A 27,389-nucleotide genomic window follows, 5' to 3' on the forward strand; every position below is an offset into this window, starting at 1 on the left:
CAGTCCTGCCCCACACTGACACTTGGCTCGATTAGCCTAATTAGAGGGATTAGCCGGAGGCGGAGGGAGCGAAGGAGGGATGGGGAGGCCGACCAAGAGACGAGCAGGGGGAGGAGGAAGGGGAACATGAACGAGGGAGAGTCCCTGTGGGTCTGCACATTTCATCTCACCCTCCTCATCTTTAAAAGCTGCCTCAGTGAGTTGCCACTGAGGCCTGTCCCTCCCGCCAGGAGCCATGTTGGATTTATGATGAACCATCGCCGCACACGCTCAAACTTACCACTGAAACCACAGGGGGCTTTGACTGCTGACACTCGTTCTTCAGAAAAAGTTTATGACCAATGTATGGACATGTAACTTCTAGTATTTAATGTATATTATGTTGATGGAATGTAAGTGGTGAAAAATAATAATAATAATTCTCATTTAAAGAGCTCTTTTCAGCATCCAAGTGCTTCAAAAAACCTCCAAAGTAAACCACCTCACATTTTAAAGAATGCAGGAGTACAGCAGGAGTGTGAGTCTAGGATCAACTGAATACTTCCTGCAGCACCAAGTGCACCAAAGGTAACTCCAGGTTATTATCACTTTAGTCTTATGTTTGGATCTTGGGCCATAAGTTTATTTTTTTTATCAGTTACGAAGACATCGTATACGCCAAGTAACCGCTGAGATCTGCTGGGAACGCGGCGATATTGCCACAACAAAGTCTGACAAGGCAATAAACCAAATAAATCAGACAGGTTGTAAACAGACCATCAGTTTAGATGATCGAGGCCACCTTGTTTTCGAGGTCAAACCGAAATTGGGCATCCTGGAATGTTACTATAAATCTCGCATTGCACTCACAAATGCTGCGTGCGCAGAGCCCCTGTGCAGCTGAGAGGCTTTGTGAAACCTACAAAAATAGGACCAGAGTTTAAATAAACTGTTTATGGAATGATAATTCACAGCCACAATGACACAGCAATACACTCGTACTGTGAAGAGTGTTCCTGACATGAACCTGCATTTTTGTCATTTTTGTTCGACTAGGTCTAAAGGCAGAAAGGCTTACAATTGTTCCTGAATGGCCGCACTAAAGAGCTGGTACAAAAAAAGCTCTTTGAGAACTACATGCACTGGATATCTTTTGTGTGTCTCCAATCCTGCATGTTTGTAGTATCACCGAAATGGAAAAATTGCAGAAAAACAGCTCACTCTTTCCGTCAGGTTCTCCTCTTGGAGGCATGTACAAGGTTCTGCATTGGGTTGGACACATGTGCCACCACCAAGTCAATCCAGGATTAGACAGGCCCCTTCATTTTAAGAACATCAAGACCTTCAGACTGCTGGGCTGAAAGCAGTGTTCACTACACAATCCTGCCATCAGAAAAAGAAACTACTATTATGTAAAGTGTCTTTCGGGAGAAGGACAGCAAGCGCTACCGCTACAGTACTTGAACGGCACATTTGCACTCATGCCGAGGACTCGTTGTTCGTCTGGCATCTGAACTGGAGCCGTGTGCGGCTGGCCACCCTCGACATTGGCACCGTGGGAGCGAAAAAACTCTGGACCAGTTAAGTATAGAATGTCACGCTCAGTGACTGCCCCCCAAAAGGAACAGTGTCACTGTTAAATAAAATGGCTCTCAGTGACACATTAGGAATTTGTCCAGACTTCTGTGTCACATCCGGGCCTGCTGTCTGCTGCTTTTTCCCCCCAGGGATGAGGCCTCAGATCGGAGTAGTGGGAGGCTACAGGAGGTTGGCGAGTGGAAGACACAGACGAGAGCGGATCAAAGAGGGTGGCAGGTGACGTGAGAGCACCACGCCGCTTGCTTGACTGATTGACAGGGCGCCTTTTCTCAAGCAGATAACTGGCACTTGCTGTTAAGGCACAGATGAGAGGTTGTGGGAAGACCCTGCCCTCTGCTTGCATGGCATTGCTTAAAAGCATACATCCATATAGATTGGATGTATCCACAGATTTGGTTGCACCAAAGTAAACACACGCAGATATCAGTCCGCTAATTATGCATGATTTTTTTGCACGCATTGATTCCTGGGAATTTGTGAAAATGACAAAAAACAAACAAAAAAACACCATTGCAACGTTAAAGACTTTTTCTTGTATTCTCACCAAAATCTATCTACAGTATCTTTTTTGGAGTTTCATGGAAATCCGATCTGCATTTGTTTTTGCTTTTACTAAGACAAAACCAGGATGAACAGGAACCGTCACACAGCCAATGTGCTGTGATTCCAACAAACATATCTCTTGTTCTCAATGGCTCTCATGACACTTTCTATCTAGGGGTTAGAAAACTCTCACATTTTAGTCACAGTCATATATCATGTGTAATTCATGGTTGACAACGATTAATCCACTGACCAATAAATTAGTCAATCAATTATCAAAAAATAGATTTTTTGATAATTAGAAATGCCACATATTGTTACATTTAGTGTAACTAATTTATTCATTTAAATAAAAAAATAAATGTTTATAATTCTATTTTTTTTCCTTCAGGTTTTCAACTCATACTTATTTGCGAATAGGAACAGGAGATTGCGACAGGGATATAGGACGAGCCTCTGTGCTCACAGTTACAATGCAAACAATTACATACATGACAGTAAGAAAGTGTTATGTTTAGGACAATCTATATCTTAATTTACCATGTTAGCACCGTGAAAAAGTAATGCTAATTAGCCCTTACACGAACTACAACGGAGGATGGTGTGAATGTCATTAGTTTTGCAGCCATTTGCTTTTCATGTTCCTGTTTGCACATTAATCATGGATGTGCAGACAACAGGGACTGTTTTTCATTAACAGTAAGTAGTGCTGATCCCCGCAGCGTTCAGATGATGCCCCTTGTGCTTCATTTAGACTGAGTTATGAGTCTTAACGAGTCGAGGTGCAGGATTTGATGCAAACTGTGTTTATCGGGCTCAATAGGTCAAGTCAGCTATCAATTAGAAATTTAATTCAGTATTTCCAGCTTCTCAATTCATATTATTGTAAATTTGCTTGTCTGTTGGACTTTTGAGAATTCGCGTCAAGCTTTTTTTTCTGTTTTAGCTATATTAGAGTCTTTGAATCATAACAGTACTTTCAAGTCTTAGCAGTGTTTCTTAGAGAGGCAAAGATATTTAAAGTGACTGAGGTAAACATCAGTGCAGGGGTGGGTGGAGCTTAGTGTGGATAAAATTAAAACTGTAGACTTTCCAATATTTGCTTCCTCCTCTCCTGCCTTTTTTTCACTAGGCTATAATAAAAAAAAAGCTATTAAAGTCTCTCCCACTGAGGTTTATTCCCAACCAATGAGATGTAGCTCTGTCTCTGTGTCTGCCACCAAAGCTCAGATTTGCTCCACTGCCATTGAAGATGATTCAGTGCTTGATCTGACTCACCTGCACACTTGGTCCTGCTGATCAGAGGCGGCCCAGGTGCCCCGGTGCCCCCCTCCCCAGGCCGGGTGAGCAGGACGCTGATGCGGTACTCTGTGTCGGGCTCCAAATGCCAAACCTTGTAGGTAAGTGAGCCCACACCGTGCGTCTCCGTCCACATGGACTGGCTGGCTCGGTACTGGATTTCCCGCCGGATGACGGGTCCGTCTCCCACGATGGAGTTAGTGTTGAGCTGGATGATGAGATAGGTAGGCCCTGCCCGCAGGAGCTGAGGCGGTGCGATCGGTGTCGGGGGCACTGCAATAAAGATGTCATTACATACCTAATGTATAATCCTATTAGGCTTAAGAATTTGGCACTTGTTTATAAGAGATATTACTTGGAAACAAAATGAAAATCTGTCCTTGGAAAACTGATGAAAAACAATAAAACTGCCATTTTCAGCAGAAAACAACCACATCAAGAGAGCAAAGGAGAAGTCAAGGATTCCTGTCATGGACTGTCTCTTTTTTGTTTTATAGTTACAATAACATTATTTCTGCTCTGCTAGAGCACAGAGTCATAAAGGTCTTTTAATCACATGCGGATATTGAGAGAGAGAGAGACTCTTGAACGCTGCAAGTCTTAATGTTCACTCTGACGCTGACGAATAAGAGCTTATTTGCATGAACAATTACAAAATGAATTTCCCTGTCTGCACATAAAAATGAAGTCGGTCTTGGTGGACAATTTGACCCTTACTATTTATACATTGTCATTTTCATTTCAAAATTGAGGGGTTTATGATTCTGTATTCGTAAAAACAGGCTCATTAGCTTTCTTGCAGAGACAGAGCTATAAGTGTCTGTGCACGAAGTATGGAGGAGACAGTGTTTAGCTACGCTAAGGATATAAAGCGGAGCAAGGTGAAGTCGCTAACTCACAAATGGTGTCTTAGGGAATCATAATGAAAAATAAATGGAAAATAATAATGAACAATGAAATTTAGTTTCATGTAATGGTCTATAGCCCACTACTGTCGCTTGGTAAAATGCTAATGGTGGAATTAGCTGGTGGATTCTGACCTTGGAGTAAGATTATTTTGTATTTCGTAATAAATAAATTTTAGCCATTTATCTCTAATATTTCTAATAATAATAATAATAATATATTCTCAGCATATCCTCTGATGTTTCCGTCAAATTGTTTTATCTTGTTAGCAGAATGACCGCTGGCTGTTAATGTGAATACATTTTATCTTCTTTCTCCTCGACTAACACTAGCATGTGGGGTTCCTCAAGGCTCCGTTCCAGGACCTGTGTTGTGCAGTGTCTATATGCTGCCACTGGGTAATATCATAGGAGAACAAAAATTTAAATGGAATTAATTTCTGTTAAGCTGGCGGACAACTGTACATTTCATTATCGTCCAGAAATGACATCAGCCATGTTGACAAACGGGTTCAAAGCATTGCTTGGAAGTCACATAGGTCCATGAAAATTACCAAAGAGAAGAACAAGGTTTTACTTAAATTTATCGACTGTCAGTTGTAAAAAATAGATTGTAAAATCCTTGTATTGGTGTTAAAATCACTCAATGAACTTGTGTTTGCTACTTGTCTGACTTGCTTGTACTGTACACTCCCTCCAGATCACTTAGGTCCTCTCACACTGGCCTTTTAGTTGCTCCCAGGAAGAGGATAAGGAAAGACGGGGAAGCAGCATTTAGTGTTTATGGTCATTGCATCTGGAGCAGCCTGCCAAATACGCGGAGGATGTCTTTAAAAGAACTCTTAAACACATCTTTTTAGTTTAGCACTCTTAATCGATTTCAATTTATTATGATTATAATTATTTCATCTGAATCCTCACTTCTTTGTATTATATACATTTGCATTTTTTTGTACTGTTAAGCACCTATTATTGGTGGGATTTGATGAAAGGGTAAAACAATAACAATAAAAATAAGAGATGGACAGTGGGTCTGGATGTGAACGTGTTCCCTAATGTGGCTCACCTCTGACAATGAGTTCTCCAAAGTTGGAGACGGCAGCACCTCTGGGGGACAGGGTGATGCAGCGATAGAGATCTTGCTCCCCGCGTTGCGCCTCCACCTGGAAAGTGGCCATCAGCCGCTTGTGGCTCAACCGTGACAGCGAGGGTGTGTCCAGCAGCACACCGTTCCTCCGCTAGCAACCAGGGCACAGAGAGAAAGATCAGCACATGAGGAAGGAGCACACCGGCCTGACCACACAGCTACCCGAAGTCCATTCAAGTGTATTAAATGTGGGTGGCAGGCAGAGAGGCAGACAGGAAGACAAAGGAGGGCTGGAATTAGCCACATGGGAGGGCAAGATAATAAGTCTGTGATAAATGTCACCGGTAACAATAGTGTTTGTGCTGGCGGAGGCGGGTGACACAGGCCTGCCGGGTTGTTGTTCCCAGCACGGGGGCCCTAGCTGACATGTCCTCATCTCTTGCCATGCTAATGTGTTGTGTGCGCTCCGGGCACACAACCAGTGGAACAGGAAATCAGAAGACAACACTCCCAGCGAGCTGTTCCAGGTGCAGGCTACACCACGGTATACGCAGCCCCTCTCACAGAATAAGCATATTATTATGTAAACTGTCGCCTGCTCATGCTTTTCACAAGTAAGTGGGGTTGACATCGGCATTTCAGAATTGGTTTAGGAGGATAGGGGAGAGAAGAAAAAAAAATGCACTGCTATTAAAAAATATGAAATTAGATGTACAGTGGGGGGGTACTGCTGCCTAGGGAGACAGATTAAAGCTCATTTTACCTTTATCTTTGGTATCAATATAATCGGTCTCCTCTTTCAAATAACCTCAATGGACTTAAAAAGAAAAAAACTTGTTTCCAACTTTTTTGTCTCAAGACTTCTTTGTATTTAGGTTTGAAGCAACTATTCAAAGGAGTCTGTGCAGCATATTATCATTAACATATTTTTTTTAATCCACCTGCAGGCTTTTCATGCATTTTTTTAATGCTCCTGTTTGCTAAGCCTCCTGCTATTCTCATCTGGCAGCGAGCCGTGAAACACGTTGCGATTAATAAGAAATTCGGGTTTGGGATCCCGAACATGTAAATGTAAAGATCTGAGAGGCGCATGAGAGACATCTGCGATCTGGGCCAGAGGACGGCGGAGGGAAATATGATGCTATAATTGATTAAGAGACCTTATGCTAAGAACTCATTTGGACTACCTAAACAGAATGAAGAGTGTAGGAGAGCAGCTTCAGACGGGTCCGGAGAGGACCTCCTCAGCGCCAAGGAGATGAAAGAGAAAGCAGCAATTAGCAGCCTCGGTGCTGGTGATCAAACGGGCCCCCGAACAACAAATGGAGGAACAGAAAGCGGTAATGGTTTGTGATATAGCTCTATGTTCTGCTGTTACCGCATTCTGTTTTTCTTTTTTTTTTGTCAATGAGAAAAAGGAGGGAGGAGTTGAAGTTAGAGCTGACTCAGGCAGAGAAGTTCACTGTCGAATTATAAAAAACAAGCCTCGCATTGTTTATTCGCATCTTTGTGAGTGTGTGTGTGTGTGTGTGTGTGTGTGTATGTTTTTGTGGCTACGTCCACAAATTTCAAAACTGAGAAAATTGTATTTTTTGGAAATGTCTCTCTCACATGCCGATGATCTTCAAAGGCTTCGGTTCAGAGAAGGGGGTTGATATAAAATCAGGCAGAAACACAGGGGATGGATCACCAAGTATACTGAGATCTCATTTGCAAAGCGCCTTCTCCCTGTTGCCACAATTTCAAAAGCACTTAGATGTGCAGGCTTCAAGGCCAGAGGAAGAGCGGAGGCATTCAGGGATGGATTTTTGAAGACTAATATTATCTCACACTCAGACGAGGAAGACTGAAGTTGCTGCATGAGAGATATGACTTTAGGGGCTTTTCGTAAACTAAACGCCATCACCATCTAGAAGCTAAAAAAAGCAGGGAGCACGCTTAATCATCTTCCAAACCCTCAAATGACTACATTTTCCCGCGAAACCATAGAAGAAGACAAACTTTGAGTCTTAAGTTACTGCATTATTTAACTAAATCAAGGACTGTTAATGGTATTATGCTAACACCTCGGATAATTGCTGCCATTTCCTTTAACAACTACTGTAAAGTTAATTACAAGCTCAGACGAGGAGAATGCAGCTCTTCACCAACACAACTCAGTGTAGGGATATTAACAGAGATTTGTCGTACTCCCATAGAGTTGGGGGAATTGGACAAAATGAATTCAGCGGAAGCTGAGGTACCCTGACTCGTAGTCCCTTATAAAGGGTATTTAACTATATGCAAAACATTGAAATCTTCTATTCAAGCCCTAAATGTGCACATCTTTCAAACTCCACACCCTAGGTGTTTTTTTTTTATGTCTGAGCCCAATACAGATTCCACTCAGACTTATTTTATGCACACACTGAAATTCACATTTAATACAAAAGTCCTCTTTAATACCAGTAAATTTGTCCTCTGGTGTAAAATGATGTTAAAAGGAACTTCCCTTTACGTTGCTGTTGACAGAATGTAGATTTCACCGTCGGGGTTCAGTCAGCAACACAAGCCCCAGGCAGCTTGGCTGTGATTGGTATTTTTGAGGACTCTTGCAAATGTGGCCACACAAACTGGAAACGAGGGTATCAGTTATGCTGAACAGACAAAAGGAGTGAAAGCTTCTGTGGTCTGTTCCGCCATGTCGACCCACAGGAGAATAACCCAGTGGGAATGGCTTGTAGACATATTGCCAGGGCTTTCAGGTGGAAAACTCTGGTGTGCGCCCCCTTTTCTAATCACAGGAGTCGTGGAGAAGCAGACGATCATTATTGGTCATGGTCCAAGGTGTAATGTTATTTGGTTTATGGTGCATTTAAATCTTCCTCCCTGTATCAGACTATATGATCAGAATCAAATTCTTTTTCAAAAGAATTATATTGGACTCAAAGTTTTGGGACGCCCACCAGTCTGAGAAATAGGAAATTCTTCAAAACAACTACTCATGGATGATCCTAAGTATCCAGGAATGTAGTTTCTGGAAAGAAAAACTGTTTTAGCACTCGGTATTTCTCCACTTTTAAAGGCAGCTTACAGTTAAAAGTGCAAGAAATTCTCAACTTTATGAGTAAACAGAAAAAGTTCAGATCTCTGTGGAGCTCGGCACAGTACTTCCAATGAAGTTCGACAAACCCGACTAAGCGAGCGGTGGCTACAGAATCTCTTCAGTTGTTTCCGGTGTCAACACACACACAGACAGAGGGGAGAGAGTTTTATGATGCTTTAACTTTTTTCATCTTGTCACTGTGGCTCTGTGTGACCATGGCAACAACAAAGGCTACAGCAAGGGAAACAGCACAGAGGTAGATTTTCCCGGCAGTTTATCGGAGTTATCGAAAATGACACACCTCATTGGCAGAGAACAGATCAATGAGGAAAAAACAGTACCGGAGCAACATCAACATCTCGTCCGATTATCCGCTCTAGTTAAATAAACAAAGCTTGTCGTGATAGTTTTTTTTATTGCTAACCATTGCATTTATGTTAAGCTACAACTCTATTTAGCTGTGTAATGATCCAACCCGTGAATCGGTGGGTCGTGGCAGCAGTGCCGCACCTTGCGGACGCCGATTCAAAACGCTCATTGCAGCTACAAGCTAAGATGGTGTTCTTACATGGGACACACATTGGTTTAATGAGACACGGTGGACACAGCGTCCAACCTCTACTGTTTCTAGAGGTGTAATGACAATATCACACAAGTCTATTCCATTAGTGTTACTGAAGATCCCAAGGCTAGATTTTTATTCATTAAAAAAAAACTTCTCTCTGCATAATTCAATTTGATCAATATATGTGAACCAAACATGGATGATGCTCATTTCTATAATGAGCACGCACTCTCTGAGGGACTTTCATGACATGCTCAAATGACCAACCACCTTTATTTATTATGAAGATAATAATATGCACCTAGGTTGATGCATGCACTAGGCATGTACATTTGAATTATACTAATTCTGTTACTACTAGGACCTTTTTTATATTCCCATGGTTTTGACTTCATCACTGTACAGAAAGCTCATTCTAATAGCAGCTTTAATGATACTTCAATGTGAGCAAGTCCAGAAGACATGCATGTAAATGTAACTACTGTCAGCTAAATGGCAAACGTGTAAAATGTCTTTGTTTTTCACTTTGTGTTGCTTTTTTCTGTCGGCAGCCACCAATCCTCCTCTCTTATCCAGGTGTTTTCAATGTGGGCTTGGCTGTTCAAGCTAAGATAATACATTTTACAAAAAAAGAAAGAAAAAAAACACCCTCATACACACTCTCTCCTTCTCACCTCCAGGAGGAAGGGCTCAGTCTCAGACACTTTGCCTGTGGCGACACACTGGAACGAGGCGTTCTGCCCGGCATTCACCTCCACGTCACCCAGCCGAGAAAAATGAGGCACCTTGTCTGTGGAAAGGGACACACACACACACACACACACACACACACACACACACACACACACACACACACACACACACACACACACACACACACACACACACACACACACACACACACACACACACACACACACACACACACACACACACACACACACACACACAAAAACACACACACACACACACACAAACACACACACACACACACACACACACACACACACACACACACACACACACTGATGAACGCGGCACATGTGGAGCTGAGCATCACTGTCTAAATATATTAAACACCAGATGTGAATTTAATTTATTCAGAGGCTGCACATTAAGTACTGTACCTACATGCACCCTCACAAACATGCTTGCATGCATAGTGTATAAGTGCGGTCATGTATAATGAACATATAAACATTTGATCATACAAAAAACATTCTTCCAAATAATTCACAATGACCTTACTGAATTTTCTAAAACATAACTGAAAATGTCGTGGCCCCAAGTATAATCATCTCAAACCGTTAGCAAGAGATTCCGCTTGGTTTAGAGAATCCAGCTCATAATGCAGAAGACACAAAATAACCTATGAAGAAAGACATTTTCTGAAGCTAACATCCACCATGTCAAACACATAATCTCCATTCAGTTTGACAGTGTGTTCGCTATAGGATCACAGAAAGAAAACCTGGCAACCTCAGAATCTAGTCTGAATTGCTCTTAAAGCCCTATCAACAACACAAACAAATTCATATTTTTGTCTCCATGGCAGCTTATTACACTATGATATAATCTATTCAAATATGAAATAGTTTAAGTTGAAATGCAAAACAGGGGACATTTTATCAATATAAATGACTCGTTCTTTGCCTGCTTCCCCGCCAATATACAAAAATGATTCCGGTCATTGTAATGTAATGTTTGCAACAGTGTGATGTTACATAAGGGCTAGTGTAGATAAAAAATAAAAACATATAAATCCAAAATACAGTGGTGGGACAGGACTTTAAATTTCATAATTTGGTGAAGACAAATACTGCTCATGCTGTATAGCTCATCGAGTTATAATTCACCTGGTCCTTTTTAAAGGGGAGAAAAGTTAACCTGGTTTTTCAAAACTTGTTCTCCACAGACTTAATAATTCTCAAAATCCGGCAAACTAGTTTGGAAATCATATGAAGTAAAATTTGTTTCTGATCGAGTCTGATTCTGTTGGGCTTCTATTTCTGGTTCTGCTCCTCTGTCGCCAGATGGGTTTTCATTTTCGTCTCCGCTCTGATCAATAACAAAGTAACAGATCACAATCAAAGATGGCAGTTTTCCAGTATGTTCATTTCTCATTAATACGTCATCTTTATTTCTTTTTGTTTTACTGTCTCAGAGAAAAATGGAATTTCACTGCTATTAAGAAGGTACGCCATCATACCCTTTGTACTTGAACTAGGTTTTTTTTTTAATCAACTCCCCATGAAGCTCTCAAAAATATCTGATTCTTATGCTTCAAAAATAAAGCATATAATAATATTATTATATACATATTATAAGTATCTCAAAGCGATTAAAAATGTTTCACAGCAGATATTTTGACTTGTCATAATAGGCAAAGCAGAGGTGCAACTAATAACGTTGCCACTGTTTTCTTTGTGTGTTCCAGTAACCCATGACAGTGTGACAGTGAGCCAACATGCACAACACCGGGATCCTGAAACTGAAGCAGCTAAATGGATGTGGTTAATGGTTGGTTGATAACTGTTATTTACGCCTGTGCTTCTCCTGCTAAGACAAGTCAAAGCGTATGTGGTGAAAATGCACTCAATGCTAAGGAGGCTACGAAGCATCAGGTATAACCTGTAAGAATAGGTTTACCTTTTAGCAACTGCTTGGAAGTGGTACTGTCGCCATCCAAATGAATTACCTGGATTAAAATGTGTGTTGTGGTTTTTCACTGTATCTGTTTGGAATATTAAAACCCTCTGACATCTGTCATTTCATGTGTTTATTACAAATGTTTAACTAAACAGAGTTTGAGTATACTGTATGTGTTCCTTTTTTTACCACAGCTAATGGTTATGTTATTTTATACTAATATATTAAAAACAATGAAACCAAATTTCCATGACCAGTCTATGTCTCTCAACAATGTCTGAACCATCAATAACCCTGTACGACAATAATAGATATACATTTTGTAGCTACATTAAATAGTTACACAAGCAAATATTAGCATGCAAACAGAGCAATTTGTGTTTTGCTGAAAACACTAAGCATAAAATCCACATTTTACCTGTCTGGCAGTGAGGCAACGGCCCTAATAGTTACTGAGAAAAATTTAAATTTAAAATCTAAAAGCCCATATGAAGCCTGTCTAGCCTTAATTAATGGCACTAAACGTAAACAGAGGCAAGGTAATTTGAGTCTCAAACATATTCTGTCTGTCTGCGATGTTGGTCCTTTAAATTAGCGATGCTGCCTCTTATTCTCGTCGCAGGAGAGACTGGTCTTGACCGAAACACGTGATCGGAATAAAGAAGTGGGCTCCAGTGGAAAACAACACCAATGTCAAATGAGTGGGAATGCAAACTGAATAGCAGTTGCCTTTGACTTGAATCTTTCCTAAGGAGGCATACCATTATTTTTGTTGCCTGTGGGGGAGTCTATGCCGGCTTACCAATGCTCACGTGTGTGTGTGTGTGTGTGTGTGTGTGTGTGTGTGTGTGTGTGTGTGTGTGTGTGTGTGTGTGTGTGTGTGTGTGTGTGTGTGTGTGTTTTTAAGGGTTGGTTGGGGGGACTGCTCTTGCAGCTACGCCGGCTCATATGAAACAATACGTGATTGTGCAAGTATGCATTCAGAAGCCTGTACTTTGTGTTTGTTTGAGTAAATGTTATTGATAATATTAACAGGTGCACCTAGTATTTCATTAAAAGGCAATAATAACCCATGCAGTTTTCAGGTGCATCATATTGTTTGCTTTTTCTGGCTCAATGTGTCCTCGTTCTGGAAACCGGCATGTGTCCGTTGAGCTTTTCTTCTTCCAGGCATAGCGAGTCACTTTTGTCTAAGAGGTCGAATAGAGCTAATCATGTTGGGAACGGCACAGCAGTGAAAGAAAATTGTCTTTTATGATAGGAACACAACATCTGCAAACAGCCTGTGTAAAAGAAGGGGATAACAGTAAATGTAACGGAACGGAGCATCATGTAACATTACCAACACTCTGATATCCCAGTAATGACTAACCACTAGCAGAGAGGATCAAAACACAGCAACTAGCGCTCCAATTCCTGACTGTAACACAGCGTTGGCTGCAAAAGCACTCAGCCGGGAGCATGGCAATCAGATGGAAAGGTCAGCCATTCTTCCTGCACAAAAGAGAAGCTTCCCGCTGTGTCATTGTGGCTCTGACACCCGGACGGGTGCCAGGTATACTGTATGTGCTCCCCCTATCAGAGGAACTTCTTCAGTCTCCGATCACCGCGTGGAGACTGTTGAGCTTCGGGGGCCGGGGCTTCCCGAGCTCTAGTCGAGGTCCGCATGTACAGTGGGCTGTAAGTGTTGCAAGAGTGGCTTACTTACAACAGGGGTAATTGAGCAGCACGATGTCGTCCAAGGCAATGTAGCCCTGTCGCCCCTCGGATACAGTTGCTTCAAAGACGACCTGTGGGGACAGTGGACCATTAAGATGTTGAGTGGCAAGCAAATCGACAGTGTCGGCAATTAAGGGGGATGGGTCCCAAAGGTCTGCAAAGAGTGGAAAGTTAATCCCTTGGGGTAAGAGCATAGACCGTATATAAACATGGACGTAGCGTCCGTGACGTCACCCATTGGTTTCTGCAGGCCGGTTTTGAAGCCCAAAGTGGGCGGTTCCGCAGCGGCTCGGCCGTCGCCATGTTGGCAGGGTTTGACTCCTCCCTTACCCGGCTAATCCAAATATGGACATAGAGGTGGGCCAAATGCAGACCGGTCACTGAAACGCGCACACATACGTCGAAGCTTCCCAGTTAGTTGACGCTAAGGAGCTAAGCTAATAAGCTAGGCTAAGTGCGAGCCGGCTAGCGCCGAGGCCCCGAGGCTGCACCGGGTCGGTACTGACCGCGGTAACATGCGCTGTTACATGTGGTAAGAAACACTAGAACTATAAAACAACATTTGAAATAAATATTTGTTACTGAAATTATAATAGTCTTAAATATTACTTTTCTAAAAAAATTGTATTAGTGGTAATTTGCACCAGTATATTTTGATTCTGATAAATTAAATCAATTAAACGTTAACTAAACAGAAGTTAAAATGTGATGGTTAGTGTTCTTGGCATACAGTAAATGTTGTATTAAAACTGGCTTGTCTTTTATTTATTTATTTTGGCCTTAAGGCACATACACATACACCAAACAAGAAAATATAAAAACTATAATTCCCCACACCACAGTTGTAAACAGTGCACAGATCAAGTTTTTACACTGACATTAGTCCTTGGTAGTCTACCTTACCTGTACTGCTATAGACATTACTGTACCAGATTACCACTTTGAATATGACTGTAAGAAAGGCACTTTTATATTTGTTACAAGATGTTTATTACTTTCAGCACATTGGTTGTTCAGTTCACCTGTGATGCTTCCACTAGCTGCACAAAACAAACCAGTACTATCGTGGCTGCTTTGACTTTACAGTTATATAGTCTGTCTAAATATAAAGTATTAGAGACTGTCATCTATATTCTGAGATGTAGCTCTTCAGTTCCATTTCATCCTACAGATGTGAGAAAACAGTGTTGTCAACATAAAATGTGAGCTACACTCTTTAGTGGACTTCACATTTTTAATTATCTATAGCATTTATCACACTCATTTATTAATTTTAATCCTACAGTCACAATGCGGACGTGGTGATGAGTTTGTCCGTCGAGGTGTCCAGAGAGCTGCAGACCTTGGCAAGCTTTGTTTGGCTTGTGAACTGTGGTGGAAAAGCCTTCTCCACTCTGTTTCCACTTCGTGAGGAAGAGCAGCAGCTGACGTCCTCATCATCCACTGTGGTGACGACAACCTGAGGGAGGTCAGTAGCATCAGGCTGGTCAACATGAAGACGACCTGCAGCAGACTCACCTCCAGCACCTTGTGAAGGGGACCTGGAACTGCTACAGGTGGCAGTGTCACTGCTATTGAATTTGGCCTTCAGGACACACTTTGTTAAGTCTAAACACATCTCTGACTTTCATGGACAATGTTGAGTTTATTTTTATGTTCGTCATGGTTGATAAAAAATACCAACAATTATTACCTCTGGTCTTCCTCTACCTCTATTCTTTAATTTTAATATTGTCCACCTTTTTATGTTTTGTACCTTCACTAGAAATAAATCTGAGAGTTAATCTATAACTTCTGGTTCTGGCTCATAAATTATGTCTATATTTTAACTATTTTTGTCTTTAATACTGACTGAATATGTGAGATTTCACATTCAAATCTGACTATTAATTGACAAATAACTCAGGACAATAACAGGTTTGTGTGATTTAAATATATTTTAAAAGAAGAACCAATGATTCATCCGAGAACATGGTCTGCACAGTGGAGTCCTTCAGGCAGGTCCTTCCCTAATAACAACGATAATGTGTCTATTGTCTATGTTTATTTTTTTGACAAATAAAAAATAGTATGACAAGTTTGTAAATAAAGTGTGCTTGTGTTCTGTAGATATTCAACTGTATTTGAATGTAGTTTTAGATTTAACAGAGTTCTACCAACACAGTGAATGTACAGTACAGTATGTATAGAATATTTAATTGTTATCAAAGCTTACGGGCACTGTAAGATCATGTTCTGTTCTCATGTGACCATTAAGTTATTCACCAACCATATGTGGACCTGGGGTCAGTGCTGAAGGGATGAGCCTCATGTTGACTTTCCACTGGTCCAGTCTGTCTGGATCATCTGGAAGAAAACTACACAGACAAACCTCGTCACAGGCGATCACAACAAGTCTGTTTCTGCATCCTAATTATCTATCGTGTCGGTTTTAGTAAAACATATGAATCACACTTCTTGTGTTCTTCTGTTTCCTTTTAAGTTACCGTACATGCGCAATAACCGAGAACACAGCGCATCCTCTACGTTAACGGTATCTTCTGAAACAAGTCTGATATGTGACATGAACACTACATTACAAACACCTTAATGCACCTTGACAGTTGCATTCATTTCACGTTAACATTGCATTGCTTGTATTTAACGTGGTGGACCATATTTACCATCCACACGCTCATGTCGGTGTCGTGTTGTGTTGATCCCGCTCGCCTCATCAGCAGAGCCGGAGTCTCGCTCGAGGCTAACCCCAGGCTAGCTGGCTAATGAGCACTTTAGCGAGTTAAGCTAACAAGCGGGTACCGAGCGCAGACACCGACACCCGCTAATGACTGCAAACACAGAACAACACCATCATTTAACTTACCGAAACAACAGGAGCGCAAGCTTCCTGGACTTCTCTGTTGGGACGACTTCCAGTAGTAGCTTGAAATGTTCTCCGCAGGGCTCCGACACCGCGGTCGAGAAGTCCCGTTCAATGACCGGGGATTAGCCCTGGTGACACCTAGCGCTGCCCAGCGGCTAGCTGCCACCGAGCGACGAGCAAACAGCGACATCACCTGTCACTCAAGTAACCACGCCCCTAATTATGCAGAATTTCAAACTTTAATATCATAGAAATGGCCGAGTTATTAACCCCCCCCCCCCCCCCGAGCACAGTTGTCACGAAGGGGGGATTAGCCATTGGGACCAAAAACGTTTTTTTGTTGTTTTGCTGTAAAGTTGGGCATTTTAACATGGGGCTCTATGGGGATTTGCTCCTTTCTGAATCCAGTCTCAAGCGGGCATCTAGTGAACTGCAGTTCATAGCACTTCCGCATAGACTTCATTTCTCAGCCTCAGAGTTGGCCCCTTGGCTAAAAGGTTATATTGCCATAAGACTGTGATCAGGAATGTTTCTTGCATTTTTAAATTCATTCTATGTGTTGTATGTTTCATACACAGATATTAATTCACAACTATAATAAAACTAGTTATCATCAGAATCTGTTTAGCTCTGTGAAAGACGAAAGAAGAAATATCGAAATATGCTACAGCCCCCTCAGAATAAGAAGTAACACTCTCTTGAGACACTATTTTCTTCTAAAAAAGTCATTTTTTGTAAAAGGTCAAACGGATCATGAATTTCTGCACCATCACCGGCCTGAACAGCTTCTGACCACTGCAGCCACGCTACACTGGTTTCAGCAGGGGTGACAGAGGTGTCTCAATATTCATGAACAGGATGAATTGCTAGATATACTATTTTTGCTTACACTTTATCGAATCAAGAGGTGAAGCAACGTTTTCTCACAATGATATTACATACAAAGTCGATGCAAAGACACAAGTAGGTGCAAAGTATTCTGCTTGTCGTGATGCATTGTGAGATAATTTGAAATGCTATATGTGATGCAATAACTCTTACGTGACAGATGTACCGCGATACAAAATGACACCTGGTGTATGGTGGATTACTACATCGTGAGTAATAGACACAGTCACAGCATTCTCTATAGAAGCAGGTCCGGTGGCAAGCTCACAACTTCTATCACTATCAAGGTGCATCTTTCTCTGCAACACACTGTGGGGAAAGTTTGAACTGTGTGCCCTGATGCACACCGGTGCCAACCATAATGTATCACTTGGAATCCCAATGACTGCACTAGGAACAGGAGCGGCTCAAATGCATATGTTAATATCAGTATTGAATTATACAGTTTCGACAGACGGGACGGCAACGTGAATGTACTGCAGGGTTTACACAACCTCAAAACCAGTGGGGCACGGACTCTAGAAACATCAGAATACAAGTCATGTCAGATTTAGGTATGTCAGTCATGTCCCAAGTGTAGGAACAAGGAGGAGACATCCTGCTACTTTAGTCTCTGTATGTGAGAACTTTATAATCAGTCTTTTCTTAGTCACTCTTATTGCAAATACTGTGCATTAATTCCAATAATGAAAAGGCGTTCAGAAGATGACTGTGGAGATCATGGCTTGCCTGAAAGCCCAATTCTTGTAAAGAAACGTCAAACAACACAATATGTGATTGAATAACCCCCAAACCTTCGAGGTCTGCAGGTTATTTCATCAGACTTCTTGTGAATACGAAATGTTTTACCTTGACAGGCCCTGCACTGCACGGTGCATGAATAAATCACTTCCTCCTGCTCAACTGTCCCCTTTATCAATCCCTACCGTGGCTAAAGGTGTCCTTAAACACAACTCAAATTTTCACTCGCTCATCTAAATGAGCCTGGTGCACGCGGTGCCTCAAAGTGAATCGGGGAGGCCTCCCAGAGAGCAACAAAGTCATTCCGGGTTTCCAAGTGGTAATTACAGTCAGCAGAGCCCAGATCATTTCCTCCACCAGCAACTCTTCACTTTTTACTGCAGCGCGACAAACTCCAAACTCACGGACCGAGTGCATTAACAGCTGCTAAGATGAAAGCTGTAAACTGTACGCTACATCAGGGAAGTGTGTGTGCGTGTGTGTGTGTGTGGTAGCCAGAGTATTTCACCCACTCATACTAACCCTAGTTATCTATGCCAAAGCCAAGTGGAAGTCAGACTGTGCAGTTAAGACGGGCAGTAGTTTGCAATGTTGACAATACATCAGGCTTTAAGTGCCTCAGGCCAATCAATACCACAAAAGGCCTTGGCAGATGGATACAGACAAAGGCTTTTCTCTACGACTAATTTATTTTTATTTTTCATTCCTATGTCGGGCCATTAGAGACGTCTGACTGATAAACTCCTCAATTCATCACGCGTCGGCGCAACGCGCCGCCATCGATTCACCCAGCTCCGCACTCTGAGCCATCATTAAGATCCTCCACACTGCACTCACTTATAGAAAAGTGTGTTTGAATACGACTCTGCCAGACACTGAGGAATAACATTTGCAGCCGACAACGACCGGCTCCAGTGGGATCCCCTTGCAGTTGTTACATACAAACATGAGCAAATTTAGCAAACGTGTTCCTCAGTTTCACAACATGTGTGCGGCGTAAGGAAATCTGCAGCCAATACAGGCAACAGAATATCACAAAAGCACGCAAAGTGACACTGCACGCTGATAAGAAAACAAGACATTAGTAAAAGACGGAGAGTAGCCATTTTTAATATATATCCAAAAAATGACTTTTCAGTTCATTTCCATGATAATTATGCCACAGATAGTAGAAAGTGGGTCACTCTGGGTTTAAAACATGGCGCACACACACACACACACACACACACACACACACACACACACACACACACACACACACACACACACACACACACACACACACACACACACACACACACACACACACACACACACACACACACACACACACACACACACACACACACACACACACACACACACACATTCAGAACAGTGAGTAGTGGCTAAAGCAGTGTTTTATATTAATAGGTTTATTTTAATTATCGGCAGAGTTTGTGACAGTACAAATGCTTTCATAATCTGAATATATAATTGTGGTTCAGGATTACATGAAGGGACTTTGTGAATATTAAATCTTTCAAAACTCAAATAGCTAAATATTTGAAATTATATATACTGGCTGTCCCTTTTTTTAAACTAGCTCCACGCAGAGTGGTGAGTCAGCCTAGTAAGACTCTCTGGGTAGTGTTCCTCTGTGCTGAGGCAACAGAAATAGCCTTATGTTGGTTTTAATGGTTTGTCTTTGTTTGCTCATCATATGACCAAAAAAAAACAACCTAAAAACATATCATCAATTATTCACTTTCCTTTCTTTGATACCTCTAGGCTCAGTGTGGTTGTGCTGACATTTTGCTTCAAACAGCATGTGTTGTCAGTCTGGTGTGTTTCCCTAAATTACCCACATTTTAAATGTGCATACGTTGTTGAATTGGTAAATATCCATCCTGTTTTGCCTTTTTACCTTTATTCTTACGTTACCCTGCGTGGAGCTTGCAGGTCAACCATATGAAGGAGATTTAAAAAAAAGTATAGTATAGAAGTGAAAACGGTGGCAGCAAAGATAATGGATAGGTGAAGGAGATAGAGAGTGGGGGTGTGGAAGCTTGAACCACACCACCAATGCAGTTTGTCATGATGTGGCGGGATAGAATTTTTAATATTTGATGGCAAAGTTTCACCTTTTCCCAATTGTCACACAAGTAGGCACGGTGGGATGGACAATCTATTTCTGCAGACAATAAAAGAGATGGATTCTTTTTTTGTCCAGTTGAGAATATCCGGATCAAGGTGATGTCATCCACAGTCTCTTGTTGTGACAAAAACAGGAAACAAAAAAAGGGAAGCGTGCAACGCCGCAAAGGCACAATCTGTGAAGTATGAATCAAGGTTTGGTTTACTGCAAGCAGCGGGATGCCATCTCCCAGGATGGGGCGCCGGGCCATTGTCGGCGACCAAAGGAAATGAGACGAGGGAGAAATCCAAATCAGGAAGTCCTGGCACAGGAACAGCGAGTGTGGATGGTTGTGGGGACGGAAGCAGCTGGACAGGCCCATTTGATGTAAAAGTCATGCAAGCATTTTAATATGAGCCTCCCGCAGCACCGTGTTTGTCTCATAAAATTCAATGCCGGAGAATTGATAGTGTAGAGTAACAAAATCCATACTGCACCCCAGGAGGCCTCACAGTGAATTCATAAGACGAAGAGCCAATGCATTAAAAAGGGATCGCATTGAGAGCAAGACTCCACCGAGAGAAATATATCTTTTTTTTGCTTTAAGTTTTCATTACAGCACTGCAGAAATAATTTAAGTACGTGCACTCTGGTAAAACTCTAAATTGATGCACGGCTGCCATCAATCTTCATGAGGACCTGAATTAGTCGAGCGACTCACATGCAGTCATTTAAAAATTGTGGCGATGTCCTGTTAATTGATTTCTTCAGAGAGAACGAGGCCACCGCTATTGATCCACATTGGCACCGTGGCAGTGAAACATTGAAATATATGACATGCAACTGAGCCTTCCCCTCGTCTCTCTGCGGGCCTGAAGAAATATGGCGAGGTGCACGGCTGCAGGGCCGCTGCAGTATGGCTGCTGGAGGAAACGAGACACGAGTCTTTGTGTGTGGTTTCAGAGCTTTGGGGGAAAAGACGTGATGCAGGCTGAACCCACAAAAATCTCCTTTCCCCCCAAATAGAGCATAAATATGTATTTTTTTAACTTCTTATAGTGATTTTAATCTTTAAGACCTTTCATCATTATTAAAATTATATAAAGTATATGAATAAAATGTCAAATATTTTACAGTATCTTATTTTATATAATTTCATATTGATAGCATGAAACCCCTATTAGAATTCAGTCTAAAGGCTGATGCACAGAAAATAACCCAGCAGAAAAGGACCATCAGCGGCAAAGATAATGTTGTTGTTTTTTCACAATAAAACCCACCCTGTGTTTCATTACATGAATGTTCTTAATTTTAATTAGCGGATTTTTAATTCAGCTCTGACACGCTATAGCTCATGAACAGTAGCAGTGAGGCTGATATCAGTTAAAAGATTATTGTCCCGGATAACCTGCATCGTGCGTAGTTCGCTGTGAATTGTGCTTATCTGTGGGTATGGCATGACATTACCAATCAAAACTGTAAAAGACGGGTTATGGCAGAGTTCAAATCAAAAGGAAAGGCTATTTTCATTTAAAATGTCAACCATGAGTTCAGTTCAAAAATGGTCTTTGAATTTATGAAAAGTCTGAAAGATTCTTATTTAAAATCATCAAAATTCCTACAAAATTAAATAAATATATAATAGGATTAGTGATGAAATAGGTATATTGTCTTGTGTTTGCAATACTTGAAATGCTTGAAACATTATATAAACTACATACTGTATATTGCATACATAAATTATTATGTATTACTATGTCGTAAACATTCATTTCCCAACAAATATTTACATACAGCTTTGAAAACTGTTTTATTATTTCTTCTGAGGCCCCGGAAGAGCTTTGTCAAGAGAGAGAAATAACCCCTTATAATGTTATCAGGGTTATCTGGGATTGGAAGAAAAAAACAAAACTATACCAACGATGGAGTTAAAGGGACACCTCCTATAAAAGAGGCACGGACAGTCGAAGGAGGAGATGATATTGTGTTGAGTTATGGATCCAGCATTTTGGGGGATTTGAGTCCAGATATCTCAGCCTGTGCTGCATCAATTTTTCTTCTTTCTAAGTCCCTTGAACCTCATGGGAGTGCAGTACTAAATCACCGGCGTGCTATTTTAATGGCCAAGCTGGCCAGATTTTGATACATTTCTGATATATTCCGGGTTTATTTCTTTGCAGAGTTGCTAACACGGGCGGCTCCAAAAGGTTTTTACTGTCCCTACACAGATCTACGTCCAGTCCACCCTGCCATCGTTGCCGTGCTGCACAGGCCAGAAAATGTTCTAATTTATAGCACAAAATATGCTATCAATAACAGACATCTGGAAACCGAAAAATACTGGCGTTGACCAACACACCTCTGATCACAGTCCAACACATCTCTGTGCGCACACACACACACTAGCGCACACACACACACACACACACACAGACACACACACACACACACACACACACACACACACCATCAAAAGCACTTTCTCCACAAGTCCTCTCCCTGCTCCCCGATGGCCTGCAGGGGGCTCATCTGTCGGCTGGCAGTGCTGGACAATGATTCTTATCGCTGGGACCGGATGGATGAGTGGAGCCCTGTGGGGCCTGCGATGAGCTTGGACTCGTATCTGTGGGAGCCGACGAGGAAGGGGGGGTGTTCCTGTGGCGATGGGGAACACTTGAAAGAGGCACGAGCCCCACTCCGGGCTCGCTCCCCTTCCTCTTCACACAGCAGATAGACACACTTTGTTCCTCTAGGCCCACGTTTGAGCCTCCTCGCTCATCTGCTCAGCGTTACCTGCTCCATTACCTGCTGCACAGCCATCCAGGTTTGTCAGGCAAATAATGCAATCTGTCCTGTGTCTACATGCCTGGCGGGGGGACTCTGGAGAACAGCACCTTCTCATCAATCAGTTGCCGTGGACATACATCACCTGAAAAGTGGATTACATTGCTTATGCACGCCTGTCCAAATGGCAAACACGGCGGCGCTAAGCAAACTCCCCGCCTGGGCCGACCTGTCTGATTGTTCACCTCAGCTAACCCATCTGACAGCACCCTCCCCCTGCCTCCACTCCACCTCCTCCTGGTGCGCGGCAGACAAACTTCTAACGTCCACAGAGAAGGGGGGGGGGGGGGGGGAATCATTACTTTAAATCAGTTTGGCTGTGTGTGAGAGTCGCGCAGGACAGCAGAGCTGAGGATGGTAAAGTGCAGGCTGTCCTCATTGATCTGCGCAGCCCTCTAATCTCATTAACTGGCTCTTGATTTATTGAGATGGGGCCCAGGGTGCGCCAAGGTTATGGAATCAAACACCTGGCCCGCTCCCCCGCACAGAGGGTCGCGTGGAATTGAGGTCAATTGACTGTTTCGGCAGACCCACGCTCCCACAGTCCCTCACACCAGCCATTGCACTCTCATTAACGCCTGTTTGTGGGTGAGGGGAGGGGGCAGGCTGGGAAGAGAGACAGCATTAGGGGATGAATTATCGGCCGTAATGACATGAGGTAGGGCTGCATGCAGTCATCAGAATCTTACAAGCTACGCAACAACGCTAATAATGCGGCACGACGACACGGGCATCAGGCGGAGCTATTGATTAGACTGCGGCATGCAGGTAAATTGACTAATAAATAAAGATAGAACGCAAACACATGCCCACTGTAATTATACACCTATTGAGCCACAGTGATATACGACGCCGCTGCAATTTGCTAATTCCTGCATATGGTGTGAATGATAATAACGCCGCTGAAGCTGACACAGCCACGGGTCAGTGTTTAGTGGGCCTAGCGCAGCTCGGGGGGAACAGCTGGCGGTGAAGTGCCTTGTTAAGTGGCACCTCAAGTTCTCGATGAAGCGAGGCATTAGATGATTTTGGGCTGGCCAATGTAGTGACATTTTTTTTTTTCAAATTCAATATTTGTAATCACAATATATCAATTAGGTACAGACTAAATCTCAGGATGACATTATGAGGCAGGAGAAATAACGCTTGTGTGGCTTCACAGCTTTCTTCGCCAGGTAGGTGCCCAGGGGGTGTTAGTGTGTTAGTGTGATTCTTTGCGTATCACACTAACACAATAACTCACATTATATTATCTGCGTTGTGAGCTGACCCCGACCAGGTCCAGCCCTGTGTTCATCAATGCTGTGGTCTACTGTGTAGACCACATCTGACCTCAGTCAACACTCTTGATACATGTGAAGCAGCAGGATCACTACTGGTAATTTGACATACTGTAACACAAACGTGATTTCTGCTCCGATGATTCATGACGACCGCTTCGCCTTAATTAAAGTGACGGCGACTTTAATTATCTTCATTAGAGCTGGATACCAGCACTGATCTACCAATCCGATCAGATGTCAACTCAGCTGACAGAGTCGAGGATTGATTCCTTTTTGATCGGTTCGACTGGATGAAATTCAATATGTGATGACTCATTTACATCAGAAAAACACCAATGTTCCATAAAGCTGCTCTCATAACTTAAATATCTCCTACGTTCAACACATGAACAACACTGTAACTTCTCTGACTGTACAACTGAGCAAAGTGCAGTTGTGAAACTGTTGACCAACGATTTATTTCCCTTGGTTAATACAAAATGGCTTAAAGACGTATCAGCAATACTATAGTCGGCCACATTTGCAAAACCTGCACCACTTACAAGGGCATCAGCATCATTCATATTCTTTTTATGTAAATGAAGTCCCATACAGTGGCAGATGCTCCAGCTGAGTACAGACATCCACTTTAATGATCACAAACAGGAGAGAAACTCTCTGATCGCTAATTCATCTGCAGAGTTTGTGATGATGAGACATACGCCTGATGTCTGCAGAGAGCTGGTTGGCTCACGGTGAAACTCGACAAACACGGTTCAGTCGACTTCCGTGGCCATTTAGCACAAAACGTGTTTACCGAGAAAAGGCACACAAAAAAATGTGAAGATCAAACTTGGGAATTTAAGAATCTATGATTGATTATTCAAATTATAATAGTCAATATAAATAAAACATTTTTTTTCTATTCAGCCATTAATCATCATCAAATCCACTTCATATATGGTCAGTATTCTTAGTATGATATGTAGCCACCAACTCATTGATGAGCAATTCGATATAAACTCATTTCTAAATCATTTTTATTACTTTGATTAAAAAATTTCATATCCAAACAATTTCTTCCCAAACCCACATGGATTTCTTAATTAGTCTGACTAATGTGTGTGTGTGTGTGTGTGTGTGTGTGTGTGTGTGTGTGTGCTTGTGTGTGTGTGTTGTGTGTGTGATATCTTTACTTGCGTGACAATGACAATTCAATTATAATAATTATAATTATATTTCTGTCAATTAACCAATTACGTATCAGTTTACTAACAGTGTCAGCACTCCTACAAAAAAAACACGTGGTAATTAAAGGGTTACTCCAGAAGTTTAGTATTGATATTTCATAAAATGGTGAACTAATAAGAGACAGATTGAATATTAGACAAATTATATCCTGGCTCTAAACACACTCGATACTACATTCCCCGGTGAAGCGACTCTACGGTGTCTTTCCTTGGATCCTCTCTTCCCTGTAAATGTCTCGGTCTTTCGGACATGACAGGTTTCTTTTAAAACTCCAAATCCCGTCCAGGACAACCCTCAACTCATCACTTCCACCTTTAAAAGTCTTCATGTGTAAAACCTGCGGTGTGCCATGGCTAAATCAAACTGGGATAAGGCTGAGAATGTTTTTCTTCCAAGGAATAAAAAATGAATCTTAAATAAGGGGATTTTTTATGTGTGGAGTTCTACGCTGTTTGTTTGGATCCCATTAACATATCAGTGATTACCCACCAGGTTTCATTTCTGACATTTCTACATAAATCCAAACAGCTGGAATGAGCCCAGTTTACTGTAGAGCGCTGTTGATGGAAATAAATCAGTGTCCCAGATTGCTGCAAGAATCATCTGCACACTTGATTTAAAAACCTAAATAGCTGCTATGCAATGTGATAACTGTAAAGGCCAACACGTTCCTTATCCTCGGTTATCGTCTGGAGAGTCTTACCTGGTATTCACTGGGCCAGAAAGTGCTGACAGCGAGCTCCACCTGGTGCCACTGGCGTCCCTGGGAGCCCGAGATGTTCCACACAGCACTGCCCTTGGGGCCCCCGTTGACCCTGATGAAGACCTGCAGGTTCCCGGGGCTGTGGCCGTCGCGGCTGTACAGGAAGTAGCTGAACTGGATGCAGTGGGTGTCGTTCTCGCTGAGCGGCAGCAGGAGTAGCTGAGCCCGCTGGCCCCCGAAGTGCTGCGATGAGTTGACCATCATGAAGGAGCCTGGAGGGGAGGGACAGGTTAGAGGAGTTTTTTCTCAAGTATCACTACGAATGCTGCTCATTTGACTGCCCATAGCATGGGCCGGCTCTCACAGACAGCTCACTGAAAGGAAAAAGATGTTTGAAAGTTTAGTCCTGATAAAAGTGAATGACCTTGTCCAAAAAAACAAGACTCCACTCGGTCTCAATCGCACCTGCTATGCCTACATACTGTACACTTCACATATAACAGCCATTTCAGCATTTCTGACTGCCAGGCAGAGCTTAGTGCCAATGAGACACAAAAAGATAATAAGATCCAAGTCTTTGCGTTTCACCCATAACACCTCGGCCCAGGATAGAAATGTCATGTTAGCTTTCAGCCGCCGAAGAACGGCTGCTTTCTTTTTTATTTTTAAATCCTCGAAAAAGAGCCTAAGAGCCAAATTTGACAGGTGCAAGGTTGTTATCCGGGATATCTTGGGCGATGCTCTCTGGCTATTTGTTTTTTTGGTCCGTCTCTGCTTCTCCCCGCTTCCTGCCTTAACAGGGGTTGCCATCAGTTTTGCAGCACTGCCTCAGATCTGGTGTGTTCAAAGCTGCAAGCGCCCGGGTTTCAGACTGGGCTCTCATTTTTGGACTCGGGTTCACAGAGAGTCACTGCTGGCTCTGTCGTCCCGGCGGCACGGCAGAAATCCCCTGGCCACGAGAGAGGTGCCACAGCGGAGAGTTGGGGGAATAAAACCGAGAGGTTTGCCACAATTAGATGTCTATTTAAAGCGACAGCTAAGAAACTTTTTTCGAGAGCGACTGCAGCCACGACTGGTGATTAATGCTGTCGGTGTCTGAGACCGAGCGGGTTTGAAGAACAGAAAAAGCCTACCAATCACTGGACCGGAGCTTCGACTGTGTAGGCCCCACTCACCGAGCTGGAACACATCCAAACAGTATATATTCCACATGAAACAGAGGTGCTATCGCTGTGACAAACACGTCGAACTCCATTTAGTATTCTAGATATATTCAAAGAGTCCTCGGTGA

At 42.4% G+C, this 27,389-nt stretch overlaps 1 protein-coding gene across 6 annotated transcripts in view; it reads right to left on the minus strand.

Moving 5' to 3' along the window:
- ptprua (protein tyrosine phosphatase receptor type Ua) overlaps nucleotides 1-27,389 on the minus strand; it is a 170,087-nt gene that overhangs the window by 59,377 nt on the left and 83,321 nt on the right. For all 6 annotated transcript variants that reach the window (XM_047332192.1, XM_047332191.1, XM_047332190.1 and 3 more), the window contains exons 3-7: nucleotides 26,099-26,370; nucleotides 13,420-13,501; nucleotides 9,737-9,852; nucleotides 5,392-5,563; nucleotides 3,400-3,693 (exon numbers count right to left, since the gene is read on the minus strand). In XM_047332192.1, coding sequence (XP_047188148.1) covers nucleotides 3,400-3,693; nucleotides 5,392-5,563; nucleotides 9,737-9,852; nucleotides 13,420-13,501; nucleotides 26,099-26,370 — 936 coding nt within the window. The remainder of the gene's footprint in view (nucleotides 1-3,399; nucleotides 3,694-5,391; nucleotides 5,564-9,736; nucleotides 9,853-13,419; nucleotides 13,502-26,098; nucleotides 26,371-27,389) is intronic.

The sequence above is a fragment of the Scophthalmus maximus genome, chromosome 5 (genome assembly GCF_022379125.1).
Source record: "Scophthalmus maximus strain ysfricsl-2021 chromosome 5, ASM2237912v1, whole genome shotgun sequence".
NCBI lineage: Eukaryota > Metazoa > Chordata > Actinopteri > Pleuronectiformes > Scophthalmidae > Scophthalmus > Scophthalmus maximus.